A 20,039-nucleotide genomic window follows, 5' to 3' on the forward strand; every position below is an offset into this window, starting at 1 on the left:
GGTTGAGTACGCACCAGCAGCATAATGACAGCCAGCTTTGGGGGAATCCCACACACACATCTCAAATCAGTTTGATCACCACAGTATTCGTAGCCTTAGGCCACATTCCCACACATTCAGTAGCGAGTAACTAAACAGGTTTTAAAGAGAGACAGAAAAACTGCTTAGGGAGAGCTCTGCCAGGAAAAGGGTGGGTTTCCAGCTCCCTGCAGAGGAACTCAGGGTGCAGAATTTCCAGCAGAAGCGTGCATGCTGTGCTTCTACCCCCTCATCCCCCAAAGAACCTGCCTGGCTTCTCTGAGGGCCGGCTCCCAGCCCAACCCCACAGGGCAGAGGTGGGCTGCAGGGCTGGTGGAGCAGAGAAAGGCAGCCAGGAGGTACAGGCAGAGAAACAGCAGATAAGAGAAAAAAGTTACAACAAAAACCCAAATGTTTGGGACGTCATCAGTTGGTGGGAAGGACTCAGTGTAAATTGTGGCTTGCAGACCAACTAGAGATCTTTTTTGTGGGTTTTTTTGTTTGTTTGTTTTTCTAAGCAAGATATAGAACTCGCAAGGCACCATGGCATCTGGGATGCTGTAACCAGGGTTTTATAATGGAAATCAATCCTAAATAGCCCTGATAAATCGCTGTGAGAGGTCGGTTTTTAAAAGTTTTCATATGAGGTCTCTGCCAGGACCAAGTTATTGCATTAAATCCAGCCTAGGAAGGACTGCGATCGTAAAAACACACTAGCTAGAATCACATATCTCCAAATAGGAAGGTCAGACATTAAAGCTGCTCTCTGCTACTCATGAAATACAGCCTGGTAAGTGGCTAAATTCAAGTGAGGATTTTAATTTTTGCGCTTTGGCAAAACAGACCAAGTGCAAGAACCATGGGAATGCAAGGGGAGTGCTGTGCATTTAGTTGCCCAGGTTAGGGAGTCTTGGGGGACTGCTTATTCTTTCTGGAGGGATTTTCAACAGTCATCCCCTTCCCTACTGCAAGCATCAAAATGTTTTCCCAATCTTTTCCACGGCACTGAAATTTTGCATCCTTTTTGCATTTCAAACCATCCAAGATTCTCCATCCAAAAATATGGAAAAGGTGAAAAATCAGTGCTGATACTGGAAGTACCTGCTTACTGCACAGCATCAAGTTCTCTACTTTTCCTTTAAGCCAAGCGTCTGATTTTAAGAGCAAGCAGAGGACCATTTTGCATTCATTATCTTTATAGGTGGCAAGGCTAAGAGGTTGGCTGAACAAAGACCAGACAAAGACTGCCAAGTGCATATGGTGGTTCACAGCTTGGCGCCTCACCATCCTACAGCACCAACACAGCAGCTCCAATCGCAGCCTATTAAAAAGGAGCGCTGCTCATGCACTTTTGTCGGCAAGTAAGTTCCGCTTGGTGAAGACAGAACGACTGGAAAGCATCACACTTAAGGAAAAGCACAGATGTTTGTAACTCCCGCTCATTTCTCAGGAATAGGAAACCCATCGGTCCAGGTGCAGGTACAGGATCCTGCATATTTCAGGACTAACTGTGGCTGTGTGGACGTGATTTGCACTTGATAGGGTGACGCTTAGCCACGGCCATGGGAAGAGCATAACGTAATTGACTGAAACGCCACATCTATATATTTCTCCTTGCTGAACAAGGTGGGAGGAGGGATAAACACGCGCGAGGTCACAACAAGGCTTGCCTCGGCAGGACTCCAGCGATGCTCCCGGCCACAGGAGAGGAACAAAGGGAGGACTGCTCCGAGCACCCTCTCGTGGCTGCTGAAACGCACATCCCAGGCACAGAGCTGGAAAGGAGCATTTGGTATCCAGACGGCACCTTGGGTGTACTCGCTGGGAATATTAAAGATCTGCAGCAATTGTACTTGATACAGAGGGGACGAGCGATGAAATTTATTAGGGTGAAAGAAGCAAAGAAAACCAGTGCACACAGAAAGCTGAAAAGGCCAACACAGACTCTCCCTGGGGAAAGGGATAAAATCCCAGAGGCAAACCTTCCTTCACAGGCTGGAGCCAGCCCGGCCCAAACCAGGTTGGTTACAGCTGTGGAACCCACTTGCAAGGGTCTCTCCTTTCACACAAGGACAAGCAAGGTACAACGAGAAGCACCAAAATCTCCAACCCACAGACTGCTCAGCCCCAGTGAGATAAACACACAGGCAAAATAATTTCCCAAGGTCACACAATGACAGCATAAGTGCCAGGATGAGAAGGCAGCAAACCTAAGCTGACGTCTGCGTAACCTTCAAAATCTGCCTCCAACAGGAGGCTCTTGCAACAAGAGGCTTTGCCCTCCTTAGCTCGTTTTTCCTAAAATGGCCACTACTGTCTGGAGCGAGAGCCTTTTAAATCTGATTTGCATTTAAAACTTCAGCCTGTAATTAACAGAATAGAATTCCGTGGCAGGTTGTCTTAAAGACCACTACGAAATTATTACTATTTAACTCTCCCTGTGACGCCTCCTCCACCACTAAACACACCATGCTACGATGCATACGAAATCCCCAGGCTGAGGCATTTGATGGGAGATGACACGCAGTATTTTGTGTACACAGCCCAGCAAAACACTGCTGGGAACGAGATATAATACATGGATAAATGCACTCCCAGGGACTACCAATTGGGCAGAGCTACCTTTAGTACCGCCTCGCTCGTCGCGGTGGAAATCAGAGCCCTGCCAACTGGGGGAGGCTTTCTTCGGTGCCGTGCTGCCCAGCACTAATTATAAAGCGGTACAGATGCAGCCTTTTTCCAAGCGTGGGGAGGTGGGGTGGGGGAGAAGCGTACGTCTATGCGAAGAGCACAACTATTTTTTATGCTTTCAAATTCTTAATCCTGTTTGGAGCTGTCAGTGGGGGTTAATGGAAGCCTTGGATAGGAGAATTCCAATCTGGTTGGCAGATGGATAGGTTGGTTATAGCTGCATAACTATGTCTTGCCTGCAGGCACAATTCAGAACACTGTTAAAGCAATATAAAGTCTCTGTCAAGCTGAACCATTTGGATCAGTAGCAAGGAGAAATAATAATAAAAAAAGGAGTTCATTTCTGGGCCTTGCGCGTTTACGCTACTATGCAGAAACTGATTAATTGTCATCGTGCGCTGGTCTGCTATACCTCGGATTTCTACTTCTGGAGTAGATTTTGCATGCTAATATAATCATTCTCCCTCTTGAGACATTAGCAAATAATCAAATGAAAAACAGGATCATAATTTACTGAGATTCGGGCAATTCTCTATGCAAATTTGACTTGTTATTGCTGCTGCCTCGTTAATCTGAATGCCTTTGACAAACTCCTTTGATTTATGAACTCGTGACAACTCCAATGTGTATATATTTTGCTAGATTGACATTATCATTAAGAGTGGGTGGACTGAGCTCACATGAATGGCTGATTTTATTCGCTGGTGTCTGCTGCTCAACAGCTGAGCATCTCCTTCTCACAAAGCCCCTAAGCACCAGGCTCTTCCCATCTACCCATCCATTCATCATCTCGATGTTAATTGGCCCAGGCTTTAAGCAAATTTTCAACACGATTTAAAGGCACGATGACACTGATTACTGACCCTCTGCCATACGGTGCCTATTGATTAACCTGACAGAGATGATGAGCTTGAGGGAAACTAGGTGTGCGCGGACCTCAGGGGGAAAAAAAATATATTGTTTATGCAGGCAAAACACTTGTCATTATCCCAAAGGCCAGAATTTGTGCTGCACTGGCCCTTAAAACACACTATTGCTTTAAACACCTGCATCCAATACAGAAAATGCTTGCTTGCTGTGGAAAAAATGATTACAAATCTGATGTCATGTGCAGTCTGTATTTTAATCGAGTTCCCTGATAAATAGACCCCCTCCAGCCAGTCGAGCCTCTCTCCAGCCACAGCCTGTGAATGCATCAGATCCAACAGGAGCCAGGGCAGGCCATGCTTTTAGTGGTATCAGCAGATCCAACCGCATGGAGGAAATCTACTTGGGTATTTCAGGTCCCTAAGCAAATAATGCAGAGGGAACACGGTGTCCAAACGGTTAGAGTAAACGTTTCAAGGGCAAACTGGATGCCAGATGCAGCCATTGTGGCGATTGTCGCCACATTAAAATAGATGCTCTAGTACACACAGGCAAAATACCACATTTCCTCTTTCCTAGTGCAAACTGTTGATGGCACTTGACCCTCAATCTCCTAAGAGGATTCAGGCATTTTAGCAGAGCTCAGAAATAACTGGCATACCCTTTCTTGCCTCTTGCAGGGTCCCTGCGATGCACTTGTTCCTCCTCACCGAGGGCAGAGGGGTGCTGTGTTCCGCAGCTCCCCCCTGGCCAAAAGCAAGAACATCAGCACAGCGCCTGCAGAGCAGCGCCGGATGGAAGGAAAATGAAGCAGAAGGGCTGCTTCACCCCACCCAGCCCCAGGTTACGGTTGTCACTCACTGCATGCTGCTCTTCCCCAATTCAGCAGCCCAGATGTGTCTCTTGTTTAGTCTGGGGAGGGGGTGGAGGGGTTGCTGCCCTAAGATGTTAGGAAGTTGTCTCCTCATTTGCATCATTGATTGCGGGCAACAGAACAAGGCATCACTGGGTAAAGGTAAGGGGAAATGAGCTGCAATTGTCTGATGCCTGTGTCAGCCAGAGTGCACTGAAAGGGGAGAGGGAGGGAGGACAGAAAAAAGAAAGAGAGAGATGTGTGGAAATAAGTGCCAGGCTAAGACTACAGGCCCATATAAGCCTTACGTTCCCTTTCCAATAACCTTTGTAAGTGATAGATGAGTCCAAGCCCATTGTTATCGTTAAGGGACTGTCAGCATCCTGATTTTATAAATGCTGTCTGTCAGTTTATAAATATCTCAGCCATTTCAAACAGTGCTTGGATGAATCCTGGCATAGCCAATGTCAGCCTGAAAGCAGTATTACCGTTAAAAAAATTATGGGTCTAACATCCACTAAAAGCACTTCACAATAGCTTCTCCTGTTTCTCCTACCACAAGGCCTAGAGCATTCAAATTCATGCTTATTTGGCTAGTCACCCTGCTAGATAAAAGCAGTCTTTAACATTGGCAATGTTCTTTGAAAGGAGGGGAAGAAAAAAAATACATATATATATATATATTTTTTAAAAAATCCAGTTTTAAGGCAATTCTCTGCCCGTTTGGTATATAAAACAAAAATGACAGCTGTAACACACAGGGAGATCCATGGCAATGAAAATGTAGAGATAAGTATTAGACCTCATTCCTCTCTGGCATTTGCTGCTCTGAACATTCACTGAGATTAGATCCTCTCAGAGAAAGCCATAAATTGCAGTATGTAGGCATGAGGGGCTGACTTCAGCCCAGAACAGAGGCACAGACAAGTTTCCCAGCCCTTACAAGTTTTAAGTTAAAAGGTACTTCCGCATGGGGTTTATGTCTCAGCATTAGAATGATGGCAAGTGAGCAGACCTGCTGCAGCCTTGGAGTAACTGAGAGCTGAGAAGGAAAGGCAACGAGCACAGCCGGCTTCCAGCTCCTACCTGTTTTTCCCTTATTTTTCATTCACACCCATAATTTGCAGTTTAAAGGAAGATACTCATTTTCAAAGCAGTGCAGCTTGATGCTGGAACTATATGACATCCAGACAAATTTCTTATCAAGTTGATTTAACTTATTAATCATTGGTTCATTAGAAAAGGTGACCTAAAGATGGGGGGAGTCTCAGCATTACGAGAACAGCACATTCAGCTTACTGTTAAAATATCAGAAGCCAGTATAAATACCTGAGATCTGATAAAGAAACGTATCAAAAAAGCACGAATCTGAGTCACAGCTAAAAAAACATCACGGAAATCCAGGTGTGGGGAAGAAGGCATTTAGGGAAATTCTGAACATCCAGCTTTACTTCGTAGACATTTCTCAAATGAGAGTGGAAGAGAGAGAGAGAAAATACGGCTAATGAGAACAGCCTTTCCCCATTCCCCGGGAAGCAGCCCTGCTTAACATTTCTGTTCTGTGAATTTAAGAGAGTCAGCAGTGGTAAATTTGTTTTTAATATTCAAGCTTTCAAGCTTTGCGAGCTAGTTGGCCAATGGCCCTTTTGATTCCAGTGTTTGTTGGTGCCTTATTTACACAAGCATTACATCCGGAGAGCCTTTGAATATAATTTCACGTGGATTAAGGGAAGAACATTTGCTTCTGCTAATCAGGACATCTGGTTATTTTTGTAACTCAGACATCTGCATTAGGCAGTTCGACTTCGCCATTCCTCATAACAAGGTTAGAGCTTAAGAAGCCTTAAGGACCTCTGGCTAAATGTTATTATTTGCATTTTTCCACAGCCAGGTCTGTTTCAGAATTTCCTTTCCTAAATAGCACAGATCGATCAGCACCTTTGCAGGTACACATGCCTTTATAGAGAGCACTTTCCATGCATGACTTTATAGCACACATCTTGTACTCAAGATTTTATAGCAGTTCAAAGCCATCTACATCTTTTTAAGGAACAGAGAGCGCATATTCCCAAAAAGCTTGGGTGAAAACATCCAATTAACCTTTATGATACAATAGTACGGGTACACTTCTGAATATGGAACCGGGCCACTCACGTAAGAGAAATCTCAGGACCTGCTCTGAACCTTATAATCATGGTGCTTTCAGTTGTCTCTTACCAGCAAGTCACTCTGCATACCCGCGCCCACACTGCCCAAAGCAGCCCTCTTCCATTTCTATTCTTTAGGACAACCCTAAACCTTTCTCCAATCTTTTAAATTCTTGCTCAAATTCTTCCTTAAGCGGTTTCAGGCGAGGCCCATTTGTCTGCAGGGCTGCCGAATTGTGCCACGCATACTTCAGGAAGACGGATTTTGCATGCAACAGAAGCTCCTTAAAGAGGAAACAGAATCAATCACAGCTTGGCTCTCGCTTCTTTGTTGCTGTCATTTTGCTACATTCCTTTCACAAAAATTCATTTTCTCCACTCATCTCAGGGTGCTGAAGTACTGAATGTTGAAACTCCACACGCTCCTGAGTTAGCAGGATCCTTCCCTCCCCTCCCATGAATCACAGCTTTTAGCAGCGTGTTTCTTTTCTGCACCTTTGAGTACGATATTAGCTGATTTTCTCCTGTGCACAAGGAGAAGGAAGCACAAAGCCAGGTTTCACAGGCTGCGGACAGAAGCCAACAGCCAAAAAATGTGTCAAAAACATATTTCTAGTACTAACAAGAACCAGGACGAGCCAGCAGATCATGGGAGAATCTTATAAAACTTTTTACTTATTAAAGTTCTCTAGATAGAGATTAACTTTCTTCCTACAATATTCATTACAGATTCATCTGCATAGGAACTGCAAGAGCTCTGAGAAATGGGCTGTAATATGGGTAAGCCTTGCTGCAGCTTTCACGTCCTTCTTGAAGAAAGACTGATTTTTTACAGGACCAGTGCTGAGTGATGACACTCTCACTATAAAGCCCTTCACTCTCTGGTCATCTCTGACCTTCATTATCTTCATCTTTCCCCAATCCCTCCCCTACAAAAGTCTCTCATTCTGAGCTCTCCTATCACGCAGACCAAAGCTCATCCAAGACTCCTTGCACCCCTTCCTTAGAACCCACAGCTTGCTCACTCCTACGCATCTAACCCAACCACCCTGCCCTCACCTTGCTGCACTGCTTCATGCTTCTCCTAAACGTGCCCCAGCCTTCCATCCTTCCACCTCATCAAGCAGTAATAATTTCAGCATTATTTTTTTTAATAGAAAAACACAAAAGGGGAAATGACAGATCAGACACTGCACATCTCATGGTTTCACTAGCCAGCAATACAGCCTTATAATAACAACTAGCACCCAATAAAAGAATCCTGGGTGCTCCCAGTTTGTCTATACCAAATTTAAATGTGGTCACACAACAGTCTCTCCTGTAATATTCCAGCTTAAAAGCTCAACGTTCACTTCTGTTATTACAAAATAATTCCAACTCTGAAACACCATTTGCTTGCAAGGAGGTACAAAATGTCATTGCAAATCTCACTGCCCTGGGTAAGGATGAAGAGCTGGACCTGCTACGGAGACCATCAAATCAAGCGGGTAGCCAAGCAATCAAAGAATGAAAGATAAAGGTGTATACAGCAGCGTGTCTTTGGATACCTTGGGGCTGGCAAACATTTTGTTCCTATAGGAAATTATACAGCTCTAGATCACCAGCGATTGAGATCCACTATTTGCAGCTTTTTGCTACAACATGAACGGCTTATTAAACCTACAACATATCGTTTTAGTTAACTTCTTGGTGGAGAGGGGCCAGGAAAACAAAATGTACTTAAATGCCGATTTTATTTTTTTTTTTCCAGGCTGAATGCCTTTCATCCAATAAGACATTCAAAGCAGTGACCCAGCAAATGGATTGAAAAAGCAATCTTCCGTCTCAGTGCCACATTATCATTCCTATTCAGTATTCTCGGTGAGATATCTCAATCAGCTGGATGTGTGTGTAAGTGACAGCGCAGCCCATTGCTGGGTTAATTAAACATTTGACTTTAACACCCTCCCCGTCATTAAGCAAATAAAAACAGATAATTCAAACTGCACTTCATCCACGGGGTACACAACATACATGTCAAAATTAAGAGAGTCCAAGGCCCTCGGGGAGTTCTGCTCGGGGAGGTAATCAGTTTAAATCTTATCTGGTTTATCAATTATTCTATTGATTAAAGCAGGGTGATTATACAAAACTCCTTCTTGCCACATGGGATACATGTCAGCAAAGCAGGACAACGCAGGGAGGCTCAAAAACCATTTGAAGGAAACGCAGACAGATGAATAACCGGCTATTAGTAGATGCCAGCAATCCATAGATGGAAAACCTGATCCTTCCTTTTAAGCAAGTCCTTCCAAATTAGACTGCCAATGCTGTTACTTCATCTGCCTTCAAATCAGATCTATACGTTGAAGGGGCAACATCTCTTCATTTTAAATGGACAAGTTATTTGCCCGTATTTGAAACGTCTTTTATTGATACTGGCCTCGGAACACAACAAAGCCACCAAACACAAGATATTATGGACTCTTAAGGGCATTATACTTATCCATTGGTGAGCTCAAAAAGCAGATAGAAAGGACATTCTCAGGACTTGAACTCTACCAAACACACCCACGATGCAGCCCTCAGTAACATGCTATATTTTAATCACCAAAGTATGACAGTTCGGAACTAAAAACGCTGTGCTCTGGGGCTTGGAGGATTTTTTGCCTTGCTTCAGAGGATTACAAAATATGAGCAACCCTAATAAGCCCATTTTGCTGATTTTCACAAGCCCTCACACACAGTCCCCATACAGCAGTCCTCACTGCATTCAGCCATGGGACACAGAGCAGTTGCAGTTACTGTTTTCTTCTTGTTTGCAGATGAAGAGGCTGACCAAAGGACCAGTCTCACTGTGTTTGTGGGCACAGTCCCATTCTCACTACTTTCCCAGTAATACTTTACTTCACATATTTTAGAATTGTCGAGTCATTTAGGTTGGAAAAGACCACCAAGATCATCAAGTCCAACTGCTGACTCATCCCCACTGACCACGTCCCTCAGTGCCACATCTCCGTGGTTCTCAAACACCCCCAGGAACGGTGACCCCCCCCACCTCCCTGGGCAGCTGTGCCACTGCAGCACTGCTCTGAGAATTAGTCTTCCTAATATCCAACCCGATGACTTTACTCTGCTGCATCCTGAACTGGACGCTAAAGTGGCCCACACATGGCCTTGCCTTATACCTACAAGTCATTGGAGCTTTTAAAAATGGAACACTGCAGTCTAGGAAAGAAGCAACTGAAATTTAAATCTAGAAGTTCCTCAAATCAAACAATCAGCAGTAGAAAAGGGATGAGTCTTAAATCAGAGACTTTTTCCATAGCATTCCTACAACATGCTTCATCCAATCAGCCTGGTATCACCAACCTTTGTTATTAACCTAATCATGTCTCCATACTAAACCAGGATGGAGGTAGGAGCCGCCTCAGTCACAGCACAACAGGCCGGAGCTGGAGGCGATGCTCTGCTCTCAGTGCTGCGGGGCTGCAGTCACAGAAGGGTTAGGAAAGGAGAGCTGAAAGCAGGCCTGCAGTGTGCTCCTGCCCTTCACCTTCAGAAGGGGATCACACACTGCTCCGCATCGGCACTGGGTGTGCATCCACCCATACTTCAGCCTCTTGTCTTTTCATCTTTGGAAGCAAACGGGAAGCCTGCATTAGCATGCTGTATTTTACTCTCTCCACTAGAAATACTGAGGGTGCTATTTGTAATTGTATTCTTTTAAGAGGTTTGTTCTCTGCAGCTGTTTTCTGCTTGCAGTGTATTTTGTGTAATCAGCACATCATCATAAATACATTGGCTGTTCCCCCGAGGGAAGCTGTCACTGTTTAATTTACAGAACAACCTGGCCAATGTGAATTCTAACACTACAGCACTATGGCACGAAGTTACCACACTCGGAAAAACAGGTTTCTATGAATTTTTATATCAAAAGCTGGTCCCAGGACAATTTCGGTTCTAGAAATAGATTGTTTTTAAAAGCTCTTTACACACTGGAAGGAATGGATTCCTTCCCACTTACAGCTTCTTAAGGCAGCACTGAACTCACCCCCACCTTATTTGAAAGGTGACAACCCCAATCCCCCCAACAGCACAGCCCCACTGCTGAGTGTGCCAAAAGAAGGCACTGCAGGAGGCGTCCTACGCTACCCACTTCTACCTTAAATGAAGAACCACCCCAAGCATCAAGGTGTTAGTTGCCTTCATTTCAACAAGGAAACGTACTCTGTTGCAAGGTCAAATGTTATTACCTACATCAAAAGGTTGCTGCACAGTTTATTACTCTGAAGACGCCATGGAAGTGCAAAGCATATTGCTGAAAGACAAAAAATGTATGCAGCTTTATTGGCTGAACGAAGAGTGGCTTCCTTTGTTTGCTGGATATAAGGTTATGTTTTGAGAGAGAATAAATCACGAGCCTCTTTCTTTCTTGTAGATGGCACAGAGAAGATGGCAGGTTGCTCATTACCCCATGCAGGCACATTTTAGGGAGCTCTGCAATGGTGCCAAATTACATTTGAAAACAAAACACGAACCCCAAGTAAGTATTTGGGAACAATCACTGAGTTACTTGGCTGTTTCACTGGCAATGCATGCTAACAGCAGTATGACTAAATAGTCATACTGGGGATAGAAGGGATCCAAGGAGGCTGATAACCCGATATTTTACATATATGTGTACACACACACACTTATATATGCATATATCAATATAGGTGTATACATACACACAAATGAACACTAAAGAGAAACAACTACAAATCTAAACAAATCAAAACCAATCTAACAGACAAAATTGGCTGGGAATTCTCCAAAAGCAACACACCTCTTTTAGAACACGTAAAACAGTTACCAGTTAGCCCCTTAAAGGGACTTAGCTAAATTTCAGTGCCCCAGTTCTGCACAGAGGCAGCACTTTGCTGGTTCTCAGCAGTATTTAGAAGCCCTGTTTAACATCTCCAGACACAGGACAAGTATACGGACATAAGAACCACGGACTAGGGAGCAACTATTAAAGCAAAACAAATACCAGTTTATCTCTCATATAGTTTTTGCGAGAAGGATGTACCAAGGGGACAAAAAGCTGCATGGAAATGGATTAAATTTTATGGAAAAGTAAGTAATCTGGTTGAAACTGGATGAGGAGAAATGACAATTAAAAGAAAAAAGCCATGAAGTGACAAGGAGACGCCGAGCCGCCGTGCCTCGGGGCGCAGCGCCGGGGCCTGGCCAGCAGGGGGCAGCACAGCCCGCACCATCGCCGCCCCGCGGCTCCCGGCCCGGCCTCACACGCATGCGCGGTGATACGCGTTTGCTCACACACGCACACACACACACACACACATCCAGGCTGGTTCTAATTCAATTAGTGCAGTCTGCAACTCCAGAAAAGAGTAATTCAATTAGTGCATTGTGCAGCTCTACAATACCTCCAAGCAGATGTTCGCAATCCTTAGGAGCTGGAGCTCGCTTTAGAAATACCTGTACGCCTTCAAGGCGGTGCTGCATATGCTGTTTGTCAAGGCAGCTCTCAGCACCCTGCTTCCAACAAGGGAGGGGGGTAAAGGTGGGGCTGGGCGGCACTTTGGGTCCGTTTTTCAAAGCGATGAGCCTAACAGACACGGTGCGCTGAGGACCTGCCTGCACTGTGCTCAGTGAGAGCTTGGCTGCAGGGCACAGCATTGGGCTGCTCAGCCACGGCGTGCCCTGAGCTCACCCCCCTGCTGAGGGCAGGATGGAGGCTGGAGCCCAGTGCAAAAAATATAAATAAATAAGGGAAAAAAATAAATCGATGCATTCGTTTGGTTTCACTCTTGAGCTCCTTCCCTTACCCTCTTCTCATGCCTTTATAATTGGCTCCTGCCAGGCGATAAGATGAGAAGAAACACGAGAAACCGATGCCCCACAACGAGTAACTTTGCTTAAAAACCCAGGTGTCACATCGTGGCAGTTCAATATTTCATAGCCAATACGAGGAATGTGCAACAACACTGCAACTTTAAATCTTTGCCTCCGTGTCAGTCTCTCTCCTCTCATTGTAATGCCAAAGGGAACAGCAATCAGAGTGGAGATGTTCAACGTGATAGAGGTCAGGACACCGGTGGATCAACGTACCAGAAACACGACCTTGTTTATTTTTTTCCCCGGTGTTATTGTTTACAGGGTGCTTTGCTCATGTACCTTGTGGTTCTTAGCTAAAAGATGAAATTACAGCCCAGGATGAAGCGCTCAGGCACACATCCAATTTGTGTTTCCATCTCAGAAAACAAAAAGCTTCGGAGGCCCTCGGGCTGCCATTCAAACTTGGAGAGGCTGACATTTTTAACAGCATGAACCAGAGACTGGCACAGGGAATGATCTAATGCATTTCTGACTTGTCAATCAAAGGCCTCACCTCTGCTGTCTTGTAAACAGTTGGGGGCCACCTAACGACGTCCATAAACAGGGGCGAGCTGCCGCCAGCCGGGGGTTCCACAGCCAGCTGCTCCGGCTATCAGCCACCACAATTAGGATTCGGTTTTAGGGGCTCCCTGCAAACAGCCCCCAGGCACGTTCCATGCAGCCACTGGGAGAGCACGAAGGGAGAGCACAACACAGGCTGGACACCTCTCTCCCTCCCCATTAGGCACCCACCTATTCCTACCGACAAGTCTTCTCCAAAGCCAAACCACTTTCTTCAAATGCATTTCACGTGAACACATTTCTGCCTATGCACAGCCTGCCCAGCTTAAACATCCAGTAAAACCATAAATAATGTAGCACTCTTCACTCCTACTCTGTATTTCAGGTTGGATATTAGAAAAAACTCCTTCTCAGAAAGAGTGGCCAGGCACTGGAATGGGCTGCCCAGGGAGTCACCATCCTGGGAGGCCTTAGAGAACCATGGAGATGTGGCACTGAGTGACAGGGTTTGGTTGGCATGGTGGGGTGGGTGGACAGTTGGACTGCATGATCTTACTGGCCTTTTCCAACCTTAATGATGGATTCTGTGATCCTCAGCAACAAAACATCAACTTTTATGGTAAAATGAGCGGTCTGAAGGAAATAAATGCAAAGAGATATTATGATCTTCCGCAAACATGGAAGGCTTAATGCGGTCATTCTCTTGGCACAGTTGATGGGTGTAATTGTAAATCAGAATTTTCAAACAACTGTGACTGTTAAAGGCAGCAGAAGCTGAGCCTGTAAGCATGCATGGCAAGCACTGCAAAAAGGGAAAGTAAGCATCTTCCAATGAAAAATGTTATGAAAACAGGTACCTGGAGCACATCTGGAAACTTCAAACACACAAATTCCTAGGAGGAAATACATCCTACACGAGTTTATTTTTATTTGAGGAATCTGCTTGCAACCCAGTTTTCAGATGCTCGGCAGTAAAATTTGGCACCCGCGACACTCAAAATGAAATGTCTGGCCCTTTTCTAAAACAGCCTTTAGGAGTTCATGTTCCAATTTGCTGCCTTCTTTCACCGTGATCTCTATGAGGTTCAGTCAGACAGGCTATCAGTTGCAAAGCCTTTCGAGATAGAAGATGTTAAAAAAAAACAAAAACTGTTTCTAGCTCCTTAATCCCTCATTCCTGGGTTTAGCCTTAAAACCTTTCCCACTGCCAGACGATTGCCCAACAGAGCTGAGGAACCAGAAGATCCTGTTTTCACACAAGTGTCTCCAATAATAAAAACACACAAAGAAGAAAAATGAAGTTATCTGACGTATTAACGGAATCATCTCTAAATCGACTATCTGCCAATGTTCCCCACGAGGAGTCAGCGGGGCTTCAACTGAGCTATTCAAAAAGAGCCTGTTTCCACATTTCTGTCTGAGCATCTGAAGGTAAGCATGTAAATAACCAGACAAATTCAGCAGTGACTAAGTGGCCTTCCAGATGGCACCTTCTCTTTTGCCACAAGCAAAGAACATTGATATGCTTCTCCAGTTACTTCCAAGCTTGCTAGGGAAAAAATAATATGAGAAAAATTGCTGGGCTACAAGAAAAGTCTTTAATGCTTTCCCACAGATTCGATACTAAAGCAGACATTAAGAAATGATTAAATATTCCAACCTTGCCGTTTCAAGCAGGCTTCAAACCACTCCCAAGTAAACCACCACACTTGGAAATGCTGAAGCCATGCCTCCCACAGGGGAGCTCTCATCAGACCATGCAAGTTAATGGGAATCAAAGTCCATTGAAAAATGGGCTGAAGAACGGATGACTCATTGCTGCAGAAGCTGTTGCTGGCATTTAGTTTCTTAACTAGCACTGAATGAGTTCCTCAACGTTGAGTCAGAGTGCTACAAAGACTACTAGTATACCTCTTCTGACAACAAGTGGGGCAGGCTTCCCCAATTCCCATAGTCACTAAATATCCATGGAAATGGCTCACCAAATCGGCAGGAATGTGAATGTCAAGAGCCCTCCTGCACTTCCAAGTAGGCACTACATGGTAAATGGTTCAGCTGCTGACTCATCTGATCCCAAATATCAAGAACGTGCTATATTAGCAGAAAAGTTACTGTTCATATCCATCGGTAACATCTTGAGCCTCCCTTTCCCTTTGTAATACATGCTTATTGTGAGTAATCAAAAGCAATTCAAGTAGAAAGAAAGTCACAATCTGAGCTTATAAATTGCTTTCAATATACTGCTAAGGTTCTCTAAAACCTGAGCTTAAAGAGATCAGAAATTTATTCAACAGCAGATAGCCCAAAAATGAGGCCCATCCGATTTAGTCAAATTATGCAAATCAGGATTAGAAGTAGGATTCTAAATTCTGCCTGTTGTCTCCAGAGCCCTCTTAGACTAATAAAAAGTCCTCCCCCCACCCCCACAGAAAGCTCTGCTAAAAGCTTGCTTCAGCAAAGGAGGGTTGGCAGGACACCTTCCAGAGTCCAGCAGTGCTGCTGCTGGCTCAGCAAAAAGAGTTGCAGCAAAATGATGCAAGACACTTAAGCCTCCCCTGAGACTGAGACGATTATTTCCACAGTACTCTCCTAGTCCTGGGAGCAGGAAGCCAAATGCGAAATAATCCCTGCATGCAATCCTTTAGAGGCAGATAAACATCCATCAGGATGATACTGAAGTTTTCAGAAAGATTTCAGTCTGCTCATTGTCTGGTTTTGCAAGATTCTGGTGAATAAAACTGTCTACCACAGGTTAGGTTAACAAATCCTGCAGCATAAGCCTTGAAACAAACCTTTATGTTGCCATGAGCTCCAACAAGCACATCCTGCAAAAATACTTTTTAAGTCCCTCACTCACCGCAGTTCATCTCAGAAAGAATATATGACACGGACAGGACACCTCTGCAGCCCAGTCCCTGCTCCTCTCTGGTTTGTACCCACATGCCATCATTAAGAGTTCAATACGATCCTGAGAGTTCTGGTTAGGTTTCTAGCCACTAGCCTAGCAGCTGCCTCACTCTCTCCCCATAGGAGAGTGGCTGAATTCTGTAAAGCTTCACCGGTCACCTAAAACAGCTGAACAAATCCTGTTCTGCAGAAAGCTGTCTGATGACAGAGAAAAGCTTGAACCTCACCAACTCAGAGCTCAAAGAAAAGCAGGCACCTTGACTTGCCATCTGACTGACAGCTTACTTGTACAGTAATTTTCCAAAGCCAAAGTGTCCACGCTACTGCTACCAAATGCAAGGTAACCAAGGCAGGCATCAGCTAGCACTGTGGCAATGAAGACATCCCCTCAGTCCTCCAAATGGCACACGGAAAATTTAGACATGAAGGGAACCACTGTTGGACTTAACGATCCTGGGGGCCTTTTCCAACCTTAATGATTCGAGGATCGGAGACTGTTCACAACGGACACTGTTTACAAAACAGAATTGAGCGGTATATTTTCGACACAACTAAAAGCTGATGGAAATGATGATGGTACCAAGCCAATTTAGGCAAAATAATTAAGTTAAACCAAAGCAATGGAAATGCCCCAGCACTGAGTCGCCCTGCATCTACACAAGATGGGTTTAAATACCGGAGGAATTCTGAATGGCACAGGAAAGTCATACAGCATGAAGCAGAGTAAATGGAAGTAAAGCAAACAAAGAAAAGAAGCGGATGCACACAGACATGGATGGAGAGAAAAGAAGAGCAGAGAGACGGAAAGTACCTGGAAAGCTGGGAGTGCGCCAGTCCCTGGGTTATACAGGCATCGCAGCGAGGGCATGCTGTCCGCCAGGCTGGAGCAGCCCAGCCACAGAGATCTGGGCATAGAGCACTGCAGAGAAAGGACAACTATGAGATGGGACCGTATGAGACAGGATGGCACAGATTACAGGAACTTTCAAGGCGTAGCCAAACGGCATCAACACAACTGAAACTAGCCTTAAAGACTGAGACACCTTTAAGGGAACGCAAACTGCTGATGAGACATTTCCTTCAGAGAAGCTTTATAATGGCAGAATAGCAAGGAGAAAAAAAAGGTACTATGGACCAGGAAAGTAATTTTTTATAGGTTTTCTAACACTAATGTGAGAGTTTTTCCATTAACAAAAAGTTTCTTTCCAATTAATCAGACCTCTTCCCCCTCCATAGCCACACTCCAGGCACAACAAAACACAAGCAGTTCTGCAAGGGATGCAGAAAAGGAATCGACAGCTTTAAATGGAATGCTGGCAGGGAAAGAAAGGATTCATATGTTTGGGTTTAGAAGGAGAAACCTGCAAACCGAGGTGAACAGGAACTTGGTGACACTGTATAGGAGTTTCGTGTTTCTGCTTGCCTTGTTAGTCATTAAATAGAATACTGTTATTACAACAAAGAGATTCTGTTTGTCAAAGCACAAATACAAAAAGAAAAGGATCCAAAGCAGCCAGTCAAGGGAAATGCTGGCCATTTTGTACAGTTAAAGCCACCGCTCCCTGAAATACGGGGAATTGCTTGTTCATTTAAAATCACTGCTATTAAATTTCACCATGCATTATGACAGCTAATGCCTTTACCAGCCCTGCAGTTTTTGATGCCACAAGCACTGCTGCATTTGTCTAATTACTCTTAAGAAAGGGAAAAAAAGAAGCAAGTCTATTTTAAATGGGCAGCTAGTTACGAAATCCATAGGATGTGACAGATTAGATGCAGGAGATTTCAGACCCTTGCACCCTTCTTTTTTTGCAACCCCCCTGCTGCCTTTTTTTTTTTTTTAAGGGGGAGGGGAGGAAATCTGAGTGGGAAGGGCAGCTGGAATGGGTATGAAATGACAGCTGCCTTTTGAGCAACCATTTCTTGCTCTGAAGAGGGCTTGAAAACCTTGCACAAGTTTACTATGTAGGAGCAACGCAACCCATCTTGGATTGAGCAGAAAAGTGATCACCAACATACATAATTGGGCACTGTATAGACAGCCTCAAAGAGATTAACCTTGTCCATCACCACATTCTTTGGTGCACTTTGTTGCAATTTATGCTGCTGTTCCAGAAATAGTATTGAAAGAGCACCGGGGAGCACAACCCATACAAATGTGCTTTCTACACATTTATGGGACCTTAAAATAAATTCTCGTTTAAAATAAATAAACACCACGTTTTCTTTTTTAAAAGCTCTTCACAAAGACACTGCAACTCAAGATGTGGAGTACTTTATAGTGTTACACCTCACAAGATAAAGCCCTTCCTGAAGACAAAAAATAGCAGACAGTATTGTAGCAAGCACCCAAGCCACGCTTCTTATCTGCCATCCCAGCCTCCCAGCAAACATGCACTCCCACATACAAAACCTTCCAGAGGCCAGCAATCTTCTCTGTGCAATGTAACATGCATCACTCCTGCCATTAAAGCTGTAGTGATGATCAGTTTTAAGAATGAATGAATACATAAATGAAATGAAGCAGACATCTACACTTCAGCATTGCACCAGTTTCTTAACACATTTATGTTGGTCATCTATGCTCCCCAAGAACAAAAAAGAGATCAACTACAACACTGTATGATGCAAATCAAATTCAATAGGTGATCATAGATTTACCATTACTCATCACAGGATTCAAAAGATAAGAATAAATACAGAGTAGTTTTTGTACGTCCTGTGCATAAAGATTTATCAGTGTTCCACCCCAACCACTTATTCCATCCTCCCAGGCTGCCCCACTCCTTGAGCTCACTCAGCTTTATGCCACATGACAACCAACTAGAGGAAGAGATGACTGAAATTGGTTGGCCACATGAAAGAGCTCACTTTAAATATCTGAAGTGAGCAAAGCACAAGAAGAGAGGCAGCAAATGAGAGGACATTTGTGTCAGCAGCAATGCTGGACTGCCTTGCCTCCAAGTTTCCATGAGACAAGTGAGATGGAGTCGCTATGAGCAGCAGATTGGGCACTTAGGAGGTAATGCCTTCCTCTCCAATTGCCACGGTAACAAAGGAAAATACCGAGGGCCCATTGTCCCTGCACCTGCAGAGGGTATTGTTGCTCACCCATGCACTCCCACTGCTCAACATTATTGCAGAGCTGGGAAGTACGCAGTAAATAATTACCAGCACCTCAGATGACTTCTCAATCTGCTCCAGTCTATAACAAAGTCTGTATGAGCGATACAACTCTGTTACCCAGGTTAAAAAGAAGAGTGAAGTTGCACACGCAGTGGGAGAAAATGTCACTGCTGTACTTGCTGTTACCTATTGAAGGAAGCAAAGACTCTAAATTACTGCTGGTGACTGAAAGAAGCTTATTCACAAGCATGAACAAAAGGCCCCAGGTGCTTCAGGAGAAACAGCTTGTGTGTAAATCAGATGAGTGACCCAACAGAACAACTTCATTTACAGCCTGATCTCAGGAAATCTCAGCGGCCTCTGTCCCCATCCACCCAGCACACCACGTGTCTGATGCTCACCATTGTGCTGTCAGCTCAGCAAACGAGGGACTGGCCCTGCCTGAAAGCTGCCTGAAAAAATCCTCTCCTAAACTCATCTCTGTGCCCATCGATTCTTCAAAATAAAGATGCGGAGCACAGAGGCCAGCCCACAGCCAGGCACTGGGATGCTGATGCTGCTCGCTCAGCACTGGGCAGGGTGCACCGTCCCAACCCAGAGGTGCAAAGCTGATCCTTGATAAAAGCTAAGCATCTGTAAAAGGCATTAAGTGGCATTAGATGGGAAACTAATTGACAAAAACCCACAGTTCCTTTTTCTCACTGATTTTTAAGTCCCATTCCTTGCCCTCTGAAATGTCTTCCCACTGAAGAAATGCAGAGAGCAGAGTTTCAGGCAAGTTCAGCATCCTGCTGCTGGCGGAGGTTGGAGCAGCTGCTCTGCTTGTGATTAACACAGGCTTGCTGCACTTTGAATTAAAATAGGCTGAGCTGAGTGGGCAGCAACCCTGCACTGAAGGGAAGCCGTATTTTAACCTATTCAACTACTCTTGTAACTGTACTGCGAGAACATTTTTTAGTACATCAGATGGTTTGCCACTAATAGTCGACACTCTATCCCAATTATTTCACATCCTAAAGACAAATCTCAGCACACATTCAATG

General features: G+C 44.6%; 1 protein-coding gene across 8 annotated transcripts in view; it reads right to left on the minus strand.

The window, feature by feature from the left end:
- Positions 1–20,039, minus strand: part of BTRC (beta-transducin repeat containing E3 ubiquitin protein ligase) — a 109,432-nt gene that overhangs the window by 66,711 nt on the left and 22,682 nt on the right. For 4 of the 8 annotated variants that reach the window (XM_072339775.1, XM_072339776.1, XM_072339774.1 and 1 more), the window contains one exon: positions 16,682–16,789. The exons of the other annotated variants lie outside the window; for them this stretch is intronic. In XM_072339775.1, coding sequence (XP_072195876.1) covers positions 16,682–16,789 — 108 coding nt within the window. The remainder of the gene's footprint in view (positions 1–16,681; positions 16,790–20,039) is intronic. 8 annotated transcript variants of the gene reach the window in all.

The sequence above is a fragment of the Excalfactoria chinensis genome, chromosome 6, assembly GCF_039878825.1.
Source record: "Excalfactoria chinensis isolate bCotChi1 chromosome 6, bCotChi1.hap2, whole genome shotgun sequence".
NCBI classification, from domain to species: domain Eukaryota; kingdom Metazoa; phylum Chordata; class Aves; order Galliformes; family Phasianidae; genus Excalfactoria; species Excalfactoria chinensis.